Source organism: Orcinus orca, chromosome 7 (genome assembly GCF_937001465.1).
Source record: "Orcinus orca chromosome 7, mOrcOrc1.1, whole genome shotgun sequence".
NCBI classification, from domain to species: Eukaryota; Metazoa; Chordata; class Mammalia; order Artiodactyla; family Delphinidae; genus Orcinus; species Orcinus orca.
This window is the reverse complement of record NC_064565.1, coordinates 60,017,250-60,037,518: the sequence shown is the minus strand read 5'-3', so window position 1 is coordinate 60,037,518 and position 20,269 is coordinate 60,017,250. Positions and strand designations below refer to the sequence as shown.

Genomic DNA, 20,269 nt, shown 5'->3' with positions numbered 1-20,269 from the left:
CTAAAACCTGAGAGACATCTAGCACTTAGTGAATGGCAAAGGTGAGAGTCAAACCACTTTTGTCTCCAAATCTCTATTAACTCATATTTGGTATGTTTTCATTCATTCTTTCTTCCATTTATTCATTCTCATCCAACAAGCTGTCAAGGCTGAGAAGGATTTAGAGTTTCTTCCTGTGCAAGGAACTAGACTTAGGAAATGTTTATATCTCATAGAAAAAGGGTAGTTCTGACCATTCTCACCAGATAAAACCTAATCTTATATCTAAACATATTCCACTGTGGTAATTTGAAAGTAGAATTCCTTATCGTGATTTGCTTCATTTCTACATGTCACCAAAGAAAATACGTGCTTATGATTATAATTCATTGTAATAATAGCTACCGTTTCTTGAGCCTCTTGCACTGGACTGAACACTTTATAGGCGTTATCTCATTATTCCCAGCTAGAGTCGAAGAAACTAAAAGCTCAGTGAAATCAAGCACTTAGTAAATGGAAAAATTGAGATTCAAACCACTTCTGTCTCTAATCTATATTCTTTCATACTTGGTTTATGTTTCCATTCGTTCAGTCTTTCATTCATTCTCTCATTCATCGAATGCTTGCTATGTTTCAGGAAAAAATTTTAAAATAACAGCTTTATTGAGATAGAGTTCACATATCATACAATTCCCCACACTTAAAGTGTACAATTCAGCAGTTTTGAGTATATTCACAGAGCTGTGCAACTATCACCATAGTCAATTTTAGAACATTCTCATCCCCAAAAGAAACCTAGTACCCTTTAGCTATTGCCTTCCAATTTTCCCGCCCTCTCCCCATCAAGTCTTAGGCTACCACTCGTAAACTTTCTGTCCTTATAGATTCACCATTTCTGGACATTTCATATAAATGGAATCAAACAATATTTTGCGTCTGGCTTCTTTCACTTAGTGTAACGTTTCAAGGTTCATTCATGTTGTAGTATGTATCAGTATTTCAGGCCTTCTTTATTGCTGAATAATATTTCATTATACCGATAATACCACATTTTTTTTACCCATTCATCAGTTGTTGAACACGTGGGTTGTTTCCACCTTTTGGCTATTATGAATAATGCTGCTATGAACATTCATGTAAGAAGTTTTGTGGACATATGTTTTCATTTCTCTTGTGTTTATACCTAGGAGTGGAATTGGTGGGTCATATGGTAACCCTAACTAGTATTTTGAGGAACCGCCAGATTGTTTTCCAAAGTGGCTGCAGCATTTTACAATCCTACCAGCAATGTATGGGGGTTCTGATTTCTCCACATTCTTGCCAATACTTATTATTAACTGTCTTTTCGTTATAGCCATCCTAGTGGTATGAAATGGTATCTTACTGTGATCTAATGACTGACAGTGTTGAGCATCTTTTCATGAATGTACTGGCATTTGTTTATCTTTGGAGAACAATCTATTCAGAATATTTGCCCATGTTTTAGCTGGGTTGTTCGTTTTTTATTATTGAATTGTAAGAGTTCTATGTGTATTTAGGGAATTCTGTATACACACAAGAGTTCTGTATGTATTTAGTGTACCCTACCAGATACATGATTTGCAAATATTTTTCACTTTCTTGACTGTGTCCTTTGAAGAACTGGACTTTGATTTTAATGAAGTCCAACTTATCTATATTTTCTCTTGTTGCTTGTGCTTTTTGTGTCTTATTTAAGAAGTCATTGCCTAATCCAAGATCATGAAGATTTATACCTCTATTTTCTTCTGAGGGTTTTATAGTTTTAGATCTTACATTTAGGTCTTTGATCTTTCACACAAATTTTTAACCTTAATTTTTTCTGGTGTTTTGCTTTGAGCAGAGATATTACCAAATGAAAGTTTTATTTTTCATTGTCAACATTTCGGTATATTTCCTCCTAATGCTTTTATAGACGTGCTTTTGTGCATGTACAGACATAAACACACACACACACACACACACACACACACAGGCATGCACGCACATTATATATATTTTTTAACATCTTTATTGGAGTATAGTTGCTTTACAATGTTGTGTTAGTTTCTGCTGTATAACAAAGTGAATCAGCTATACGTATACATATATCCCCAAATCCCCTCCCTCTTGCGTCTCCCTCCCACTCTCCCTATCCCACCCCTCTAGGTGGTCACAAAACACTGAGCTGATCTGCCTGTGCTATGCAGCTGCTTCCCACTAGCTATCTGTTTTACATTTGGTAGTGTATATATGTCAGTGCTACTCTCTCACTTTGTCCCAGTTTACCCTTCCCCCTCCCTGTGTCCTCAAGTTCATTTTCTGCATCTGCGTCTTTATTCCTGTCCTGCCTCTACGTTCTTCAGAACCTTTTTTTTTAGATTCCATATATATGTGTTAGCATACGTTATTTGTTTTTCTCTTTCTGACTTAACTTCACTCTGTACGACAGACTCTAGGTCCATCCACCTCACTACAAATAACTCAATTTCGTTTCTTTTTATGACCGAGTAATATTCCATTGTATATATGTGCCACATCTTCCTTATCCATTCTTCTGTCGATGGACACTTAGGATGCTTCCATGTCCTGGCTATTGTAAATAGTGCTGCAATGAACATTGTGGTACATGTCTCTTTTTGAATTATGGTTTTCTCAGGGTATATACCCAGTAGTGGGATTGCTGGGTCATATGGTAGTTCTATTTTTAGTTTTCTAAGGAACCTTCCTACTGTTCTCCATAGTGGCTGTATCAATTTACATTCCCACCAGCAGTGCAAGAGGGTTCCCTTTTCTCCACACCGTCTCCAGCATTTATTGTTTGTAGATTTTTTGATGATGGCCATTCTGACTGGTGTGAGGTGATACCTCATTGTGGTTTTGATTTGCATTTCTCTAATGATTAGTGATGTTGAGCAACCTTTCACGCGTTTGTTGGCAACCTGTATGTCTTTTTTGGAGGAATGTCTATTTAGGTCTTCTGCCCATTTTTGGATTGGGTTGTTTGTTTTTTTGATATTGAGCTGCGTGAGCTGCTTGTAAATTTTGGAGATTAATCCTTTGTCAGTTGCTTGGTTTGCAAATATTTTCTCCCATTCTGAGGGTTGTCTTTTCGTCTCATTTATGGTTTCCTTTGCTGTGCAAAAGCTTTGAAGTTTCATTAGGTCCCATTTGTTTATTTTTGTTTTTATTTCCATTTCTCTAGGAGGTGGGTCAAAAAGGATCTTGCTGTGATGTATGTTATAGAGTGTTCTGCCTATGTTTTCCTCTAAGAGTTTGATAGTGTCTGGCCTTACATTTAGGTCTCTAATCCATTTTGAGTTTATTTTTGTGTATGGTGTTAGGAAATGTTCTAATTTCATTCTTTTACATGTAGCTGTACAGTTTTCCCGGCACCACTTACTGAAGAGGCTGTCTTTTCTCCATTGTATATTCTTTCCTCCTTTATCATAGATAAGGTGACCATATGATGCACATTCTTTTTTAAACCAGATGGAAGTTTTGTTGGCTCTGACTTCCTGATTAGAAATGCAAGCAGCTCTCACTTTCTAAGGGCAGCAGAAAACCACAGTGGAGCTTCTCACTTTGGAAATAGATATAACCTTTGGGAACAGAATTATAAACAGAGTGTGCGTTTCAAATTTTAAATCTTCATTGGGAACATTAACCAAACGTATTTTATATCTATATTAAAATCTTCTCAAAAAAGACTTAATAGTTCAGAATTTATGATTTAGATGGGATACATTTTTTTGTTGTTGTTGTATCTATAACTCGAACTTTAGATTAAATCTCTCCACGCTTCTTTAGGTGGGGATGAGATGAGAGCGTATGCATATGGATACAGTTAATCAGTAAATATCTGTTATGAATGCTTATGAGTAATGTATGTGTAACAGTAGGTTTCAAATAATTTTTCTCATTGTTCTCACAGGTAAGCCGTTCTTGTCAGGCCATATGTTTTCATTTTTCTCTTAGAAAGTCTCCCTTTATATATGTATAAATGTATACATATATGTTACACATACATATATTACATGTCCATATCAGACATAAATATAATTGAGTGTTTAGGCCTTGCCTAGTGGCGCAGTGGTTAAGAATCCACCTGCCAATGCAGGGGACACAGGTTTGAGTCCTGGTCCAGGAAGATCCCACATGCTGTGGAGCAACTAAGCCCGTGCGCCACAACTACTGAGCCTGTGCTCTAGAGCCCATGAGCTGCATCTACTGAAACCCCTGTGCTCTAGAGCCCGTGCTCCGCAACAAGAGAAGCCACCGCCATGAGAAGCCTGTGCACCGTAACGAAGAGTAGCCTCTGCTTGCCGCAACTAGAGAAAGCCCACGGGTAGCAACGAAGACCCAACACAGCCAAAGATAATAAATAAAAATAAATAAATTTATTAAATAAATATATATATATATATATAAAATTGAGTGTTTAATTATGGTATCTGTTGTGTGCAGGAATAATATCAATACTTCGTTGTCAACTTAGAATTTTTCCAATTACCTTAACATGCACTATTACCACCTCCTATAAAATGGGTAGATGAGAAACAGAAGGTCAGACAGGCTAACTCTCACCCCAAATCACACAGCTAATATATGCTGCAGTTTTCATGTACACCCAAATATTTTGATTTTAAAGAAAAGACCAACTCCTTTTGTTCTATGATGCTGTCTTAGGGAATCAAATCAAGGCCTTCTCCATGTGTCAAAGTAAATCTAGATGAGACCATTCAACTTTGTAGTGGCTTTTCTTTCTTTTTTTAAAATATTACATAGATATATATCATAGAAATTTAGCATATATCTGAATATATATACACATATATGTTATTTAGGTATAATTAATGTATTAAAAAAACTTAGCTGTCAGGTTAATGAGTTTTAATAATTGTATACATCCATGAAATCACCACTCAAGAGTGAGATAAAGAACATTTCACTCCAGAAAATTAATTCATGCCTCTTTCCAGTCAGTCATTCCTCCCCTCCCCCAGGCAGCCACCATTCTGATTTCTGTCAACAGTTTTGTTCCTTCTTGGATTTCATATCAACTACTCGCACGAAATGCATTCTTTTATGGTCGGCCTCTTTTGCTTAACAGAGTGTTTTCAATAGTCATCCTTGTTATTGTGTGGGTATCAGTATTGGGTTTTTTGTTTGTTTTTGATTTTACTGAGTATTATTCCATGGTATGAATTAGCTACAATTTGCTTGTGCATTCTTCTATTGATGGACATTTGGGTTGTTTCCAGTTTTTATCTATTATAAATAAGGTTGTTATAAACATTCTTGTACAAATATTTTTGTCAACATATGTTTTCAGTTTTCTTGGGTGACTAAGAGTAGACTAGGGTAGATGTATGTTCAGTTTAAAAGAAACTGCCTGTTGGTTCTTTGAAGTGGGTGGACCATTTTACAGTCTCCTCAGCAGTGTACAAATATTCCAGTTACTCCACATCCTCAACAATGTTTGATATTTTTAGTCTTTTTGTTTTAGTCATTCTGCTTGGTGTGAAGTGATATCTTGCTGTGGTTTTAATTTGCATTTCCCTGATGACTAAAGATATTGAGCATCCTTTCATGGGTTTATTGGCTTTTTACATCTTTTTCAGTGAAGTATCTGTTCCAGTCTTCTGCCTATTTTTATTAGGTTATTCAATTTTGTTATTGATTTGTAGGAGTTCTTTATAAATCATGGATACAGTCCTTTGTCAGGTGTATGTGTTATGAATATTTTTCCCAGGCTGTGACTTGCCTATTAATTATCTTAATAGTCTCTGTGTTGGTTTTATAAAAGAAAAAGATGATATAGAGTTTTTTAGACACATTCATAAACCTAAGTGGGAAAAAATTTAATGTCTTTCTGAGTCAGCAAAGCAGGAAGTTCAAAAGTCTAAAGGGACTGACCTACATGTATTTTCTAATCATCTCTCTGGTTTTTATGTTGTTAAACTTAGCCAGAGCACTTACCTGACTGATCACATTACCTCTTTCAGGGAGTAGATACTTCTGAATGGATAAGTCATAAAACTCAAAATGTATTTATTGCTCAACAAAGGACTGATGTAACCCCATTATGCTGCAGGTGTTTTCAATCTGCGTAGCACTCTCACCTTAGGTTAGTGCACAAGAACTCTGTGAGGTTGTTGGAATCTCTGTTGTCATATTAGGAAACCAAGGAATGGAAAGGTTATGACCTATCTAAAGTTACAAAGTTAACGACCATATAGGTCAACAACCTTCCAAACCTGGAATCTTTCTACTCTTCTGTCTTTGGCCTATATGTGCACATGGGCACACACACACACACCCATACCCATGCCCGTATAGGTGCAGCAAGAGGTCCACTTGTTAGTTGGAGCATTTACTAATCCTGGGAGCCACAATTGGTAGCTAGCCAGCTCCCTAAGCCATGTCTTTCTTGGCAAGCTGAGCTTGCACATCTCTTTAAAGAGCTGTTTGGAAATAGTTTCTCCCACTCCCATCCCCAGGAACCAGTGTGGTCTTAACTTTATGCTTGCATACTTACATGAACACACATACATATGCACACACATTAAACGTCCATATATATTTATGTTATAGTTGCGTATCATCATGCTTTAACCTGAAATTTTATTTATCTTGGTGTCTATTATTTCAGATCACTAGCTTTAATTGGTTAGATTTTTTTGATGTTCATATATGTGTATGTTGGTAAGCCTTTTAAAAGTTTTGGATCCACAGATAACAAGTGCTAACTAGTTTTTAAAAATTCATTTAAAGTGTATGAATTACCAAGTTTACCATGGGGAAGAATATGAGAGAGAGGACCTAGTCTGTAAAAAGAGCCATTGTTTCTAAGGCCAGTTCTGTTTGTTATTTGTGGTGCTCGTGGGGGGTTTGTTTTTTGTTTTTGAATAGTTAATACATTCATATGATTCAGAATTTAAAAGATATAACAGCATATGCTTTGCAAATTCTTTCTCCTAGCTATTTATTTCTCCTTCCAGGGGAGCAACCAATGTTTTCATCTCTAAAGCTATTCTGGTTTTGATAAACTTAGGTAAATTTTGATATATTTGTAACCAGTGGGTACCTAATACTTTACGTTCTGTTTATGTCACTTGGCATGATTTATTACCTAATCTTATTGCCTTATTAAGAGCATATAATTATTTCTACTTCACTGTTTACTTATGGGCATTTAAAATTTTTTTTCTGTTTAATTTTATTGCTTTTTAAAATAGCAAACGTTAGCATATTTGTAAAACTACAGGTACTTTTTAAATTGAAAATTATATTTTTATTTCACAATTTAACATCTCTGAAATTCTGTATATTAAGTGATTATATTTACTGTAAGTAGTGTTTTTTCCCTGTGGAAAGCTGTTATTAAATTCATGATATCACTTAATAATCAGTAGCATCTTAATATAGAGGAAAAATGATATTTTCCTGGTGTTTGTTTCTCAGAGGGGAAAAAGTTAAGGATGTGATAACATCATAATCCTCATTCTTTGTCACTACATTTCTTATCAGAGTGATTGAATTAATTGCAAATCTTATTCCCCCTGCCCCCTGTTCCCAGTTTAATATGTATGAGAGTGGTTAACCTCAGCGTTTAAAAAGGACAATCTGAGGGGCTTCCCTGGTGGCGCAGTGGTTGAGAGTCCGCCTGCCGATGCAGGGGACACGGGTTCGTGCCTCGGTCCGGGAAGATCCCACATGCCACGGAGCGGCTGGGCCTGTGAGCAACGGCCGCTGAGCCTGCGCGTCTGGAGCCTGTGCTCCGCAACGGAGGCCCACACACCACAAAAAAAAAAAAAAAAAAGGACAATCTGTATTTGCCTTGTATGTTTTCCTTCAAGTGTTATAAAATATCCAAAGTTTTAGACAAATTAGATAGCAATCTTTATTACTCAGTGTTTCTGTATTACTGAAGTCAGGTTCAGCTGCTCGCCTCTTGAAAGCCAGTACTTGAGAGGCAAGTGTTGGTTGGAAAAGGAAAGTTTGCTTTAGGAGCCTGGCAGTCTGGGCAGAAGGCGGACTCGTGTCCAAAAACCAACTTCAAAGATTCTGCTCAACCGTGAAAGTTTTTAAAGGGTGAATCATTTGGGGAGGGGGGTCAGAGTCTTCCTTATCTTCCACTGTGTACCTTTCTTCTGATTGGTTGGTGGTGAGATAACCAGGCAGTGTTCCAGGAATCCTGTGCTCAACCTGAAGTTACTGTCCTCCACCTGGGTAGGGGCCTTAGTTCCTGCAGAAGAACTCAAAGGTATTTTGTTACGTATATTCCTTGAGGAGGCACCAGGACCCCGCCCCATGGCTGCAGTATTGTTTCTTGATTGCTCCTGCTTTGTTTCTGGGTTCCCTCCCTTCCCTGAAAAGCGACTGTTTGAATCTGCCCTTTGGAACTAAGGGAAGGTCAAGGAGGCTGAATGAAGCCTATTTCCTACAAACTAGAAACGGGGACCCAGAAAGGATTTTTACCTAGGAGTGCCCCATGGGGTCTTGTTCCATTTCATCTGGAATAATATTTGTCTACATATTCCCAGGTCTATCATAAAGTTCTTAAAAATGATTATTAATTTTTAAAGCATATACAGACTATGAAATTGGTAGAAATTTTCTCCTTCAGTCATAGTAGAGTACATACATAGGTGGGAAACAAACTCACGGTGTGTGCCTTGATCATAGTGTCATTGTTTCATTGTTTACACACTCATTTGTCATATTTCATATATATATATGTTTAGTTTTGTGGTTGTTTCCAGTGCGTTGCTGGGACTTAGTATATGTGCTGGGTAACAGATCTTCAAAGCGTGCAGTGGTTAATGTGTTTGTGTGTCCTTCTTTTAGTTGTGTACTGTTCTAATTGAAAGCTTATTACATGTACCCGTGGAAAGAAATTTGAAGAGTTGTTAAAGAAATACAAACCTCAGTAACCTGGCAGTTATTTCCAGAAGGGTCTGTGAGAGAGCAAGGAGGAGGGAGCTGTGGCTGGGGGGAGCGCTAGTTGGAGTATTCCTGCTCTGCAGGATGTTATAATTTACTAATGGTTAAAAACATGAAAGAACCTTGTATTTATTTAAACATAACGTCCATGTTTAATGAGTAGCGCCCAGGGGTTGACAGCATCTGGTGGTGGCAAATTTGGGGGATTATAATAAAAATTGGTTCTTTTTTTAATTTAATCTGCTTTAGTTTAGAACATAAAGCGCATTTCCCCAAAGATAGCCTTTGCAACAATTATTTAAACAAGAGATTTCAGGGAAGTAGTAAACTTTTTCGATTGGTTTGGTCTTTAATGCTAGCTACTGGGAGCAATTACTTGGATTATCATTTTGACATAATTTTTGACCCAGCAATCCTTTTGAAAGTATTGTTTGCTTCGATTGAAACATTGAAATACTTCCTCCTGCCCGCAGTGCCCTAGATTAAAAGAGAGAGAAACACAGGCAAACCAACATGTAAAATTGGGTCAGTCGTCATTCAGGGGCCTGTGTGCCAGTGGTCTGGATTGTGTAGAGTTGGGAGTCGCAGGAAGTCCACAGAGAGACAGCAAATTGCTGCACCCTCTGTGCTTGGTGGACAAAAAGAGGATTAGGGCCCTGAGGAATCCAAGACAGTAAGCGTCTCACAAAGAGGAAAGGAATCTTGTGTCACTGTTGGCAGTTGTGGATGTTGATAGGAATAAGGGATCAGGATTGGAACAAGAGTATTTAGTTGGTTTATAGCCCCTGGCCAGTTAGGAGAATGGGCTGGGACTTGTTGCTCCCCCTTGGAAAAGGTCTGGGAGGGCTGTGGGTTTTAGAAAAAATGAACGGGAGTGTGGGTGAAGGTAGAGTACTGAGGTGTCATTGAATGTTGCTCGTGAGTATTTTTTGTTTTATAACTTATTTTAATTTTTACTTTTTTTTTTTTTGGCGGTACGCGGGCCCCTCACTGTTGTGGCCTCTCCCGTTGCAGAGCACAGGCTCCGGACGCGCAGGCTCAGCGGCCATGGCTCACGGGCCCAGCCGCTCTGCGGTATGTGGGATCTTCCTGGACCGGGACACGAACCCGTGTCCCCTGCATCGGCAGGCGGACTCTCAATCACTGCGCCACCAGGGAAGCCCCATTGTTTTAATTTTTATAAATTTATTTTATTTTTGGCTGCGTTGGGTTTTCATTGCCACACATGGGCTTTCTCTAGTTGCGGTGAGCACGGGCTGCTCTTCGTTGTGGTGCACAGGCTTCTCATTGCGGTGGTTTCTCTTGTTGCGGAGCACGGGCTTTAGGCGTGTGGGCTTTAGTAGTTGTGGCACGCAGGCTCAGTAGTTGTGGCTCGTGGGCTCTAGAGCGCAGGCTCAGTAGTTGTGGCGCACGGGCTCAGTTGCTCCGCGGCATGTAGGATCTTCCTGGACCAGAGCTCGAACCTGTGTCCCCTGCATTGGCAGGTGGATTCTTAACCACTCCGCCACCAGGGAAGCCCCTGCTTGTGAGTTCTATGGGTGTTGTTTGTAGTCCACCCATACCTGTGGAATTAGAATCACCAGTGAGGTACCCGTTTCCTGTTTCACATGTGACATGCTATTACAGTGAAGTTATGATTATATAATGTGATATGATTATACGAATGTGGTTCTGATTATATAATGTAAACAGCTACACTTGAGATGAAGATGTGGAAATGAGATTTTTTTCACTTCATGAATGGAGATGTATATATTTTTTTTTAATTTTTATTTATTTTTATATATCCATATGTACACACATACACATAAACACTTTTTTTCTTTCTCACAGAAACCAAAAAAGGAGTTGGTAGCAGTTTTGTTAAACATTTCCCCCCACCACTAGTTAACAGATTTCAGGTGCAAATACACTTTCATTAGCCAAATTCAAATATCTCTGTCAGTCACCCACCGCTAGAGAGTGTGGAGTGTGGCTTTGATTTGCCCCCTCGTTTTCATGGTAACTAGATGTTCCATTTTCCAGCTCTGTCTTTGAACAGTGTTTCTGGTTTGGTCTTGAAATGATACTGCAATTGTCCTTCCAAATTATCTTCTTTTGTGTGGGTGTAGTTGTAGATCTGTCTCAGAGTTTTGTTCAGGAGAGTACATTTTAGAATTTGAACTAGAGGAGACTTTCCCCTTTGACTTAAGCCACCTCTGTGGGGCAGAAACACCTCTGTGTTAATTGCTCTGCAATCCAGTGAAGCGGAAGCAGGTGGTTGAGCTAAGGAGAATGCTTGCTAAGAAGAGGAAAGAAACTGTTGTAGATCCGAATTTTAGCTCCAGCATGGTAAAAGATACCAATCAATCTTCTACCATCTTGTTCCCTTTCATTGGCTCTCGTGCTGCCACATCTGGCTTCACTTTTGTTTTCCAAATGAGTTTATTAGTTTTGCCATTTTGCATATGGCTGGGTTAACCCTGGAAAGACTGCTCTGGGAAACACTCTTGACATTTCAAATAGAAACAAAGCTTGAGACAGAGTTTCGGGCCATCCCTGTGAGCCCCTCCCGCATAGGCCAAAGCATCGGACTCTCATTCCCCCGTGAAGAGGGAAGCGTAAAGTGGTACAATGTGGAGGCATCTCCGGATTTTTCTTGCCTGTACTTCCGGTGGGGCTGATTTGGAAATCTGCTCTCTCTCTCCTTTCTTGCCTGCAGGCTGGTGGCTCTCAGGTCATCTTTACTAACCCTCTGGAGATAGTCAAGATTCGCCTGCAGGTAGCTGGAGAGATCACCACAGGACCCAGGGTCAGTGCCCTGAATGTGCTCCGGGACCTGGGACTCTTTGGTCTGTATAAGGTGAGTAGATTCCCTTGGGTTATCTCAGTAGAGAGGTTGTAATGTACTCAATAGAAATGTGAAAAAATGTGGAACCAGACTTCTCCCCCGCCAAATGGAAAAGGAATCTTGTCCAGCAGGGTGGTCCCTGGAGTAGAAAATCAAACAAAAAGGAAAAACCAGGACACTTCTATTAGAGGCATTGGGATATACAAACACGCTCTCCTGTTGTCATCTTCAGGCCTTTATGAAGCTGCCAGCAGGGAGGCCAGCCCTCTGAGTTATCTCTATTGTTATCTTCCCAGTAGGAGCTTCTCTTTGTCTTAATAATTTGACTACAGTGAAACAGTAGTAGAGTTTGGTAGGATTCAGGTCTTTAAGAAGTTAAGTGGTGGGATTTGTCAATAATGAATTCCATTTAAAAACACAAAACCAAACCAAACCAGGGTGTACTGTACTTTAGCAAAACGCCAGTCAACAGATTCCTTCCCCACAGGTGTACTTACTCCCATCATTACACATCAGATGTAATGGAGCAGAAGCTATTATTTTTCTTAAACAAGGAAGAATATTTCTTTCTATTCTTTTGCCTGGTATAAAGGGGGTATACGTAAATTTAGCTTTTATAGACAACTGTGTTTCCACAGCATCTGATTTATTTATAGATCCATCACAGTAGAAATGTGTAAATCGGCTTCTGTAGCTACAAATTGGAAATTAGAAATTCTCTAGATTAGAATCACACAGCTACAAGGCTCTTAGGAGACCAGTAAACCAATGATGCCTATCCTGAGAGAGTTTTGTACATATTCCCTCCCCTCTGCCCCCAACTTCCATCCTTTTTGGAATTCCCTTTGAGAGCTGATTTTATTAAAGTTGTTTCTCTCTGTATCATCTTTCAGAGAGTCCCAGGAATTTTTTTTTTTTAATGTTTGAGTTTGTCTTTTAAAAACAGAGCCATCGGGGAAACAAGTACCAAAGACAGAGTTTTTGCCTGGCTAGCTAAAGCCTGGGGAGTAGAATAGTGGGGTTGAGGAAGGTGTTCATTGCGACCTCAGTCACTGAGACAAGCTGTACCTGGCTGGATTTCTACTCCCAGGGAAATTTCCTGCTAAAATATTTTGTCTGGGTTTCCCCCATCCTCTGCTATTTAGGACATGGGGAATGAGGAGGGAAGATTGGTGGTTTCTTTTTCCCCTTCCCTAAAATAGTCACTTTCCTTTTCCACTGCTCCTGTCCATAGCTTCTTACCTGGTACTTCAGGGACTCAAAGCTGAGGTGGGTTGAATTGGTAATTTGTTAGTTTTGGGGGCTGCCTTTGCTGGTTGCTTTGAAATCAAGCTATTAATATTGGGTTTCTAAGTCTGTTCCCACCCACACGCCCTCCCCCTGGCACTCACCAAAGCCAAACAGAACAAGCAGCCTAGAGATTTGAGCATTGAATTTTTATTAACCTTAAAATCTGAATCTATACTGGAAATGCCAGAAAATGCTTAGTTGTCAGAATACCATCATTACCCAGTTAACTAACTCTAGGACTCCTGGGTCCACCAGTGTTTCTCAAACTTTGAGCCGTGTCTCTCTACTTCCCTGTGCCCGGCTGGTTCTCCCATTTCCCTTCCACATCAGTCCCAAAGCTGTTTGAGGGACATCTCAGGCTTGTCACCCTGGATCCCTGGTGGGCATTCACACCTTGTTTACACAACTGTTTTGCACTGTTTCCTCACTGTGTGACAGGGTGCCAAAGCGTGCTTCCTCCGAGACATTCCCTTCTCTGCAATCTATTTTCCTGTTTATGCTCACTGCAAACTACTTCTGGCTGATGAACACGGACACGTGGGAGGTATATATCTCCTTACAGCTGGAGCCATGGCAGGTAACTACAATATTTTTTTTAAACCAAAAGAGTCCCCGCCTCCCCCTACATTCTCTTTAAGAAGTACAGAATCTGTATGTGCTTTCCCCCTTTATTTCTGGAAAGGTTATTGTTTGTATCTGACTTAGTTTAAATATGATCCCTTTTTCTCCTTTGCGAGGTGTGCTGTAATTCTGATGAGAGTTAATTTCATTTGCATAATGTGGATAAACAGCTTAATGCAGCTTAGCAACTTAGAGCCAAATTAGCTCTGCCCATCTCAATTGGGCTTTCATCAGTAACATGTTCCTTAGCCGCCTCTACCCCTGAAACCTTGGGTGCAGCCAGCTAAGCATTAAGGTGGAAAAATTCTTCATCAGACCAGTTGCTTTGTTGTACCTCATCCTGACGCACAGGTCTAAGCATGCTCTCACTTTCTAATTCTGTATATTGGAATCAACACGATTTGGCTCAAAATCGAGTTTGCTTCAGGAAGCTGTTCCTGTTCCTTCTGCCATCGTCCTCATCAGACCAAAGTGAGCCGTACTTCCCCAGCACACACCTTGCACTCCGTTGGAGTCTCTTCTCTGTCGCTTAACACTTTTTGTCTTTTATTAATGGTTGTTTGCATAAGTTTTACCCCCTGTACTGGACTGGAAGCTCCTTGAGGGCAGGGGTTTCACTCTGTTCATCCTTGCCTTCCCTACGTGGCCAACATAGTAATAATAGGAGCTCAGTAAATGTTAACGGAACGAATGAAAATCCTCATCTGGTCTAAGATACCGGATTTAAGCACAGAAGAGATTCCATCTGAAAGAGGAGCCCAACAAGTGCAGGAAGGTACTAAGACACTTCCTCCTGATCTCATGCTCCAGCCTTCCTCTTGAGCTGTGAGGGAGCTGACTCGGGATAGAAGGGGAGGACCAGGCGTCCTTTGTTGCACCAGCCCTCGGATGTGACAGAAGAAGGAAAGGGCGCATGTTTGCTCCCCGTTACAGCTGGTCAGGGAGAGAAACGGGCAAGGTGAATGAGCACAAACCCAGGGCTGTCCCCAGGTGCTTAGGGTGGCTCTTACCACTTGGCTCCTGGCACTGCTGTGTGGCTCACTGGGCACCTTCTCCTCTGGTTTGCTGGCTAAGCACAGCAGGATAGCCTGAGCACTCCCTGGAGTGTGGTGTGTGGCAGGAGCCCTTGCTTCCAGGGGTGTCGGGTGGGCATGTTACTCTTCTCATCCACAATGATAGGGAATGACTTGTGATGATCAAGAAACTCTCCCAGGGAGCCTTGAGCCCTTATTTGGGACAGTCACTTGCAGTTATAATTTGAAAGCCAGTAAAGCTGCCTGCTCAGTCTTGGCACCGAGTGTTCATCCAGTTCCTTTTGGGTGTTCACCAAAGCCTCCCCATTTTAAGTGAGGGCCAGCAAATCTTCCCCCCAGTCTTTTCTCTCTGCTGTCCAGGCAGCAGCAAAGAACAGTCTTATCATGGGCAGGCGTTTTGCCAGTGGTTGACGGAACCAAGTAAACATTTTCATGGAACTGTCAGCACCAGCTTCTTGCCCACAGACATTCGATGTCAGTTTTCAGAATGAGAGATGAATTGTTCTAATTTTTACCTGTAAAGCTTTGCTGGCAGGCACTGAGAACATTCAGAATTCAGAACATTCCAAAGGCGGCAGTTTACCTAGTTCTGTCTGAACAATGTAGAGGGCTCTGCGGGGGGATGTTTGCCTCGTCTCTAACAGAACCCTCCCCAGAGTCACGGCCCCATCTGCCTAGTGAGCATTCGGTGATATTCAGGCCAAATTGAATTTCTTCCCCCTGAGGAAGATTATCTTGCTCCTTTGTTCCCTGTTTTGTTTTATAAGTGAAAGGTGTGGTTGTGAAATCCATCTCGTGTGTCCTGCTGCTGCTGAATCTTAACATGGCCCCGGGGAGCTGGGGCACAGGGGACGGATGACAAGGCCTTTTCATGATCAGTTCCCTTACGTTCCTTAACTGCCTGCCTGGCCTCCTCTGCTTCAGTTGTAATGACTTCTGTCATGTAAGCATGTCTGAAAGGGGCACAGTCAGCTCTCAAGTTAGCCCCTCAAACGGGTGAGTGGATATATGAGTGTTGATAGTCACCTTGCACAGTAAGGTGACAGGAATCAGCAAAAAACACTACAGCTTGGTATCAGATATATTTAGCAGCTCACTAAATTGGCATTATCCTCATTTTTTCTATTATATATGAAAATACTGTATCTTATTTAAGAAAAGAAAGGAGGTAAAATAATTGAAACCTAAAGAACACTTGGGGATTGTCCTAGTCATGTTGCTGCATTTTTTTCCTCTCACAGTTCTTCGGGATCATGCAATATAGAGTGATTTTCCTAATTCAGAAAGAAAAAAAAAGAGCTTTGCCCTGACCCCATTGAAGCAGCTAATAGGCTTATAGATCCTTTTTCCAGTAGCACCCAGGTATCTATTTAAGAAGCTTCTAGTTAAAGCTGCTAATTGTATTGTTAGTTTTAGCAGTATGTCTCTCCTTTGTTAAGGCACTTTGGATGAATTAAATGTGCCTTTCTCCCGAAAGGTGTGCCTGCCGCTTCTCTGGTGACCCCTGCTGATGTCATCAAGACAAGACTGCAGGTGGCCGCCCGCGCTGGCCAAACGACCTACAGTGGTGTCATCGACTGTTTCAGGAAGATACTCCGGGAAGAAGGGCCCTCTGCGTTTTGGAAAGGGACCGCAGGTAGGGGCTGGGGCCATGTGGAAAGGCTGGCATTGGGGTCCTGGTCCCATTACTGGTTGTCTTTGCCGTAGTCATCCTGCTGCTAACTGCCCCAGTCTTTCTCTTTCAGCTCGAGTGTTTCGATCCTCTCCCCAGTTTGGTGTTACTTTGGTCACCTATGAACTTCTCCAGCGGTGGTTTTACATTGATTTTGGAGGCCTGTAAGTGCAGCTTTTCAACTCCCTTATAAAGAAAGCACCAAAACCCCAAACAGGTCTTTGTTCAGCCTACTAAGGCAGCTTTGGAACAGAAACTGACAGGACAGAGGATCCTGCAGGACCAACACATTTAAAACAGACAGTGGACTTGAGAAGCTTCAGTGTCGGAGGAGTAAGACCTTGGCAGGGTGACATCATACAAGTATTAAGCAGTTACTTGGGGAAAGTTTAGGGAGGCAGCAAATTAAAATGTAACGTGAATAACTGTCTTCTACGTGTAGGCAGATACTGAGCTTCATGGATTTAGCTCCTTATTTGGATTTTATTATATATGGCCTTTTCTCCAGAAGTAATATAAATTTGTATTAGTTACACTTTTGTAAACTTTCTAAGACTCAGTCAAGCCCTTTCACACCCCCAAGATTTCATGATTCACCATAATTTATTCTTAGATAGGTATAGACATTCTCAGAACTGATTTACTGCAAAAAAAAAAAAAAAAATTCAAAGAGAGGTTATGCCCATGGACAAAATCACTGGTGACATTTAGGCCAGAAATTGGGCCTTTTGAAGCTTAGTACTTGAAGCTTGTGCTGTGGACAAGAGGAATCACTTGAATTTGCTGGCGAAGGTTTTACCCAAAGGAAGCAATTACCAGCTTTTCAGCAGAAGATCAAATTCTGTATCTGAGCCTTTTCCTCATAAACCTGTGAACCCCTTTCCTGCTCAGAAGCCAAGTAGGGAATTAGCTGTTGAACCAAGAAGTAGAGGGACTTAACACAAAGAAAGTAAGAACAGCAGTCTCACAATTTCAGGCTTTTCTATACTTTTACATCCTGGAAAAGTAAGAATTATATCTATTTCTCTTTAAGTAATTTTAGTAATAACCTTCGTGAGTCTCTTACCTTAAAAGTTAGCTTTTAAAGTTATGTCAAAATGAAAGATGTAAATTTTCTATGATTAATTTATGCTTAGTGTAAAAAAATTGGGAAAACAAAATAGAAAAGAGAAAATCATCCGTATTCCTACTTCGCAGAGTGGTGATATTTGAGTGTATTTTTTCTGGCCTCTTTTCTGTGGATCTATATATGTATATGAAATTGAAGCCATTTCTCTTAATCAAATATGTGAATGTGTTGCTTTCAAAGTAGCTATAAATAATGACTAATGCAGCATAAATGACAAGGAACTCATTGGACAGACACTCTTCTTTGAGGCACGTGGGTCAGATTGAAAGTGTTCAGTAGTTTTCCATCTTTATCAGTCTCGAGCCCACTAACCATTGGCTTTCCCTATCAACAGCAAACCCTCTGGCTCAGAACCAACACCTAAGTCGCGCATCGCAGACCTTCCTCCTGCCAATCCCGACCACATCGGCGGATACAGACTCGCCACAGCCACTTTTGCTGGCATCGAAAACAAGTTTGGCCTTTATCTCCCCAAATTTAAACCTCCTAGTGTTGCTGTGGCTCAGCCAAAGGTGGCGGCGGCAGCTCAGTGATGAGACAACCATCGAGTGCGGCAAAATGGCGCCCTAGAGAGAGAGGCCTAGGAGAGCAGCCCCGTAACGCATCCAGTCAGCTGCATGGTGCTGACTGAGCTGAGGGGTCAAACTATTCTTTCTATATGACATATACATATATTTGTTTATAAACTAATCATTTGCCCAGGAAAAAAAAAAATACAACGCAGTTTGAACCTTTAGTTTTATGTGTTGAAACGTTTTCTAAGCTTTGGCATGAGTTACTGTCCTAGACTGCTTCGCACAGCTTGCACTTCTAGTGACTGTACATATTGTACATCTTTGTACAGAGACATCTTGGCACCTCATCCCGACAAATCACATTTATAGAATGTAATGCAGTTCTGAGTGGCTTGAAATGTACAGAATGTTTTGAAAGCGCTTTATTAAGAATTACACGAAAATAAATGTATTAAAATTAAATTCATTCTCTTATTGGTGACTTACGGAAATAAAGCATTCAGTATTGGATGTATTTAATTCCTAGCTTGTTTTCCCTTCTGGAATAAAAAGGTATTTGCTGATAAGAGGCATAATGAGACAAAGTGCTGAGACCGTTGAAGAAGAGACCCTTTGGAACAGATGCATGCCAGTGGATGCCGGAGGACCAGGTTAATGACTTGTGTGTGTACTGATAGGTTTCTATTTATATTTCACGTGTGTATAGATTCTCCTCTGTTCATCAATCAAAAGGCATTTCCTAGACAGCTCCTCTCCTGCCAGTGTGCATATGGAAACAGGGATGTCTCCAGCATTACTGGCTTCGTTTTGCCTTCCTCTGACACAGCAAGGCAAGGGCCTAGCTTTCAAAAGAGTAAAGAATACTTTGGCAATTTTCATTCATATGGATATGATTCCAATCAAAAATAAAATGCACACCAAAATGTATGCATGGAGTTGAATTTTCCTTCATAAAGGTACCGATAGTACTTTTTATTTTGATTCACTACCGATTCCCAATAACTAATGATCAGGTTTCCCTCTTTCCCACTTTTATAGGAAATCATTTGATTTGGAAAGGGCTGTGGTGGAGTGAAAGGAGTGCAGAAGAAAGAGAAAAGCTGTATCTCATAATTTGGTGGGGTCTAGGCTCTTCATTATGAATCCAAATACAAACTTATTCCAAAAGTCACTCACCAAGGGTGTGATTGCTAATTTAGATCTAAACATGCATCTTGACAGCCACATCAACACTTTGCTCTGGTTGTGATTTGATGTATAGCGTCAGAATTTATTTACTTGAGCAAAGTGCTTTGGGAAAACATTATTGCTATTGCCAATGAGCCGGCATATGAGAATGTATGCAAATATTTTCAAGGGGTGAGCCTGGAGCTGGACCAAGTCACTTAATATCCTACACGTGGTTCATCAACTGATGGCTGACAGCCCTGTAGCACACTATAGGCTCTCTCGAGGCCCTCCAGGAACAAAAGAATTCGCTTCAAAAGCAAGTTATTTCCAAATGTATTCAGCTGTTCTCATTGGAATGGAATAAATAGCAATACAGTTGTTTTGCTATTACCACCGGTTAAAGGTAAGCAAGTAGTCCACGGATATGTCCTTGCAAAAGTTTCAGGACAAAAAAATATATATATATATATATATATATATATATACACACATATATATATATACATATATATAGAGAGAGAAAGAGAGAGAGATGTGAAAGTACCCTCTTTACCCTGCTTCTCCCTTTACCCTCCCTGCCCCAGAGGTAATCACTGCTAACAGGTTAGAGTATAAATTTGTGGTCTGTTTTTCATACATATATATGTATATAAATATATGTACATATTTATATTTTAATAACAGGATTATGCTATGTATGTGTTGTTCTGTGACTTGCTTTTGTTCACTTGAAGTCTTTAAGATCTTTCCAGGTCAGTTCACAAAGATTAATTTTTAACAGCTGCATAGTATTCCAGTGTATGGGTTATGATACTTTTCACAAAAACTCCCTTATTGACATTTATTCATTTTTTCACTATTGCAAGCAATGCTGCAGTGAACAGTAAACATCTTTGTACACGTATTTTGAGTACATGTGCTAGTATTTCATTAGGACGGATATTTCAAATTGGAATTGGTACTTCACGAGATAATGGGTTTTACATTTTTATATATATTGTCACATTGTTCTTCAAAAAGGCTTTACTAATTTACTTTCCTTCTGACAGCATATGCAGAACGCCTATTTCTTTGCAACCGCAG

The 20,269-nt window shown here is 40.2% G+C and overlaps 1 protein-coding gene across 3 annotated transcripts in view; it reads left to right on the top strand.

Annotated features, from left to right (window-relative positions):
• SLC25A12 (solute carrier family 25 member 12) overlaps positions 1–18,943 on the top strand; it is a 171,741-nt gene extending 152,798 nt beyond the window's left edge. For all 3 annotated transcript variants that reach the window (XM_049712263.1, XM_004267301.3, XM_033423577.2), the window contains 5 exons: positions 11,627–11,767; positions 13,484–13,622; positions 16,178–16,336; positions 16,446–16,536; positions 17,836–18,943. In XM_049712263.1, coding sequence (XP_049568220.1) covers positions 11,627–11,767; positions 13,484–13,622; positions 16,178–16,336; positions 16,446–16,536; positions 17,836–18,034 — 729 coding nt within the window. In that variant the 3' untranslated portion in view covers positions 18,035–18,943. The remainder of the gene's footprint in view (positions 1–11,626; positions 11,768–13,483; positions 13,623–16,177; positions 16,337–16,445; positions 16,537–17,835) is intronic.
• The last annotated feature ends 1,326 nt before the right edge of the window (positions 18,944–20,269 follow it).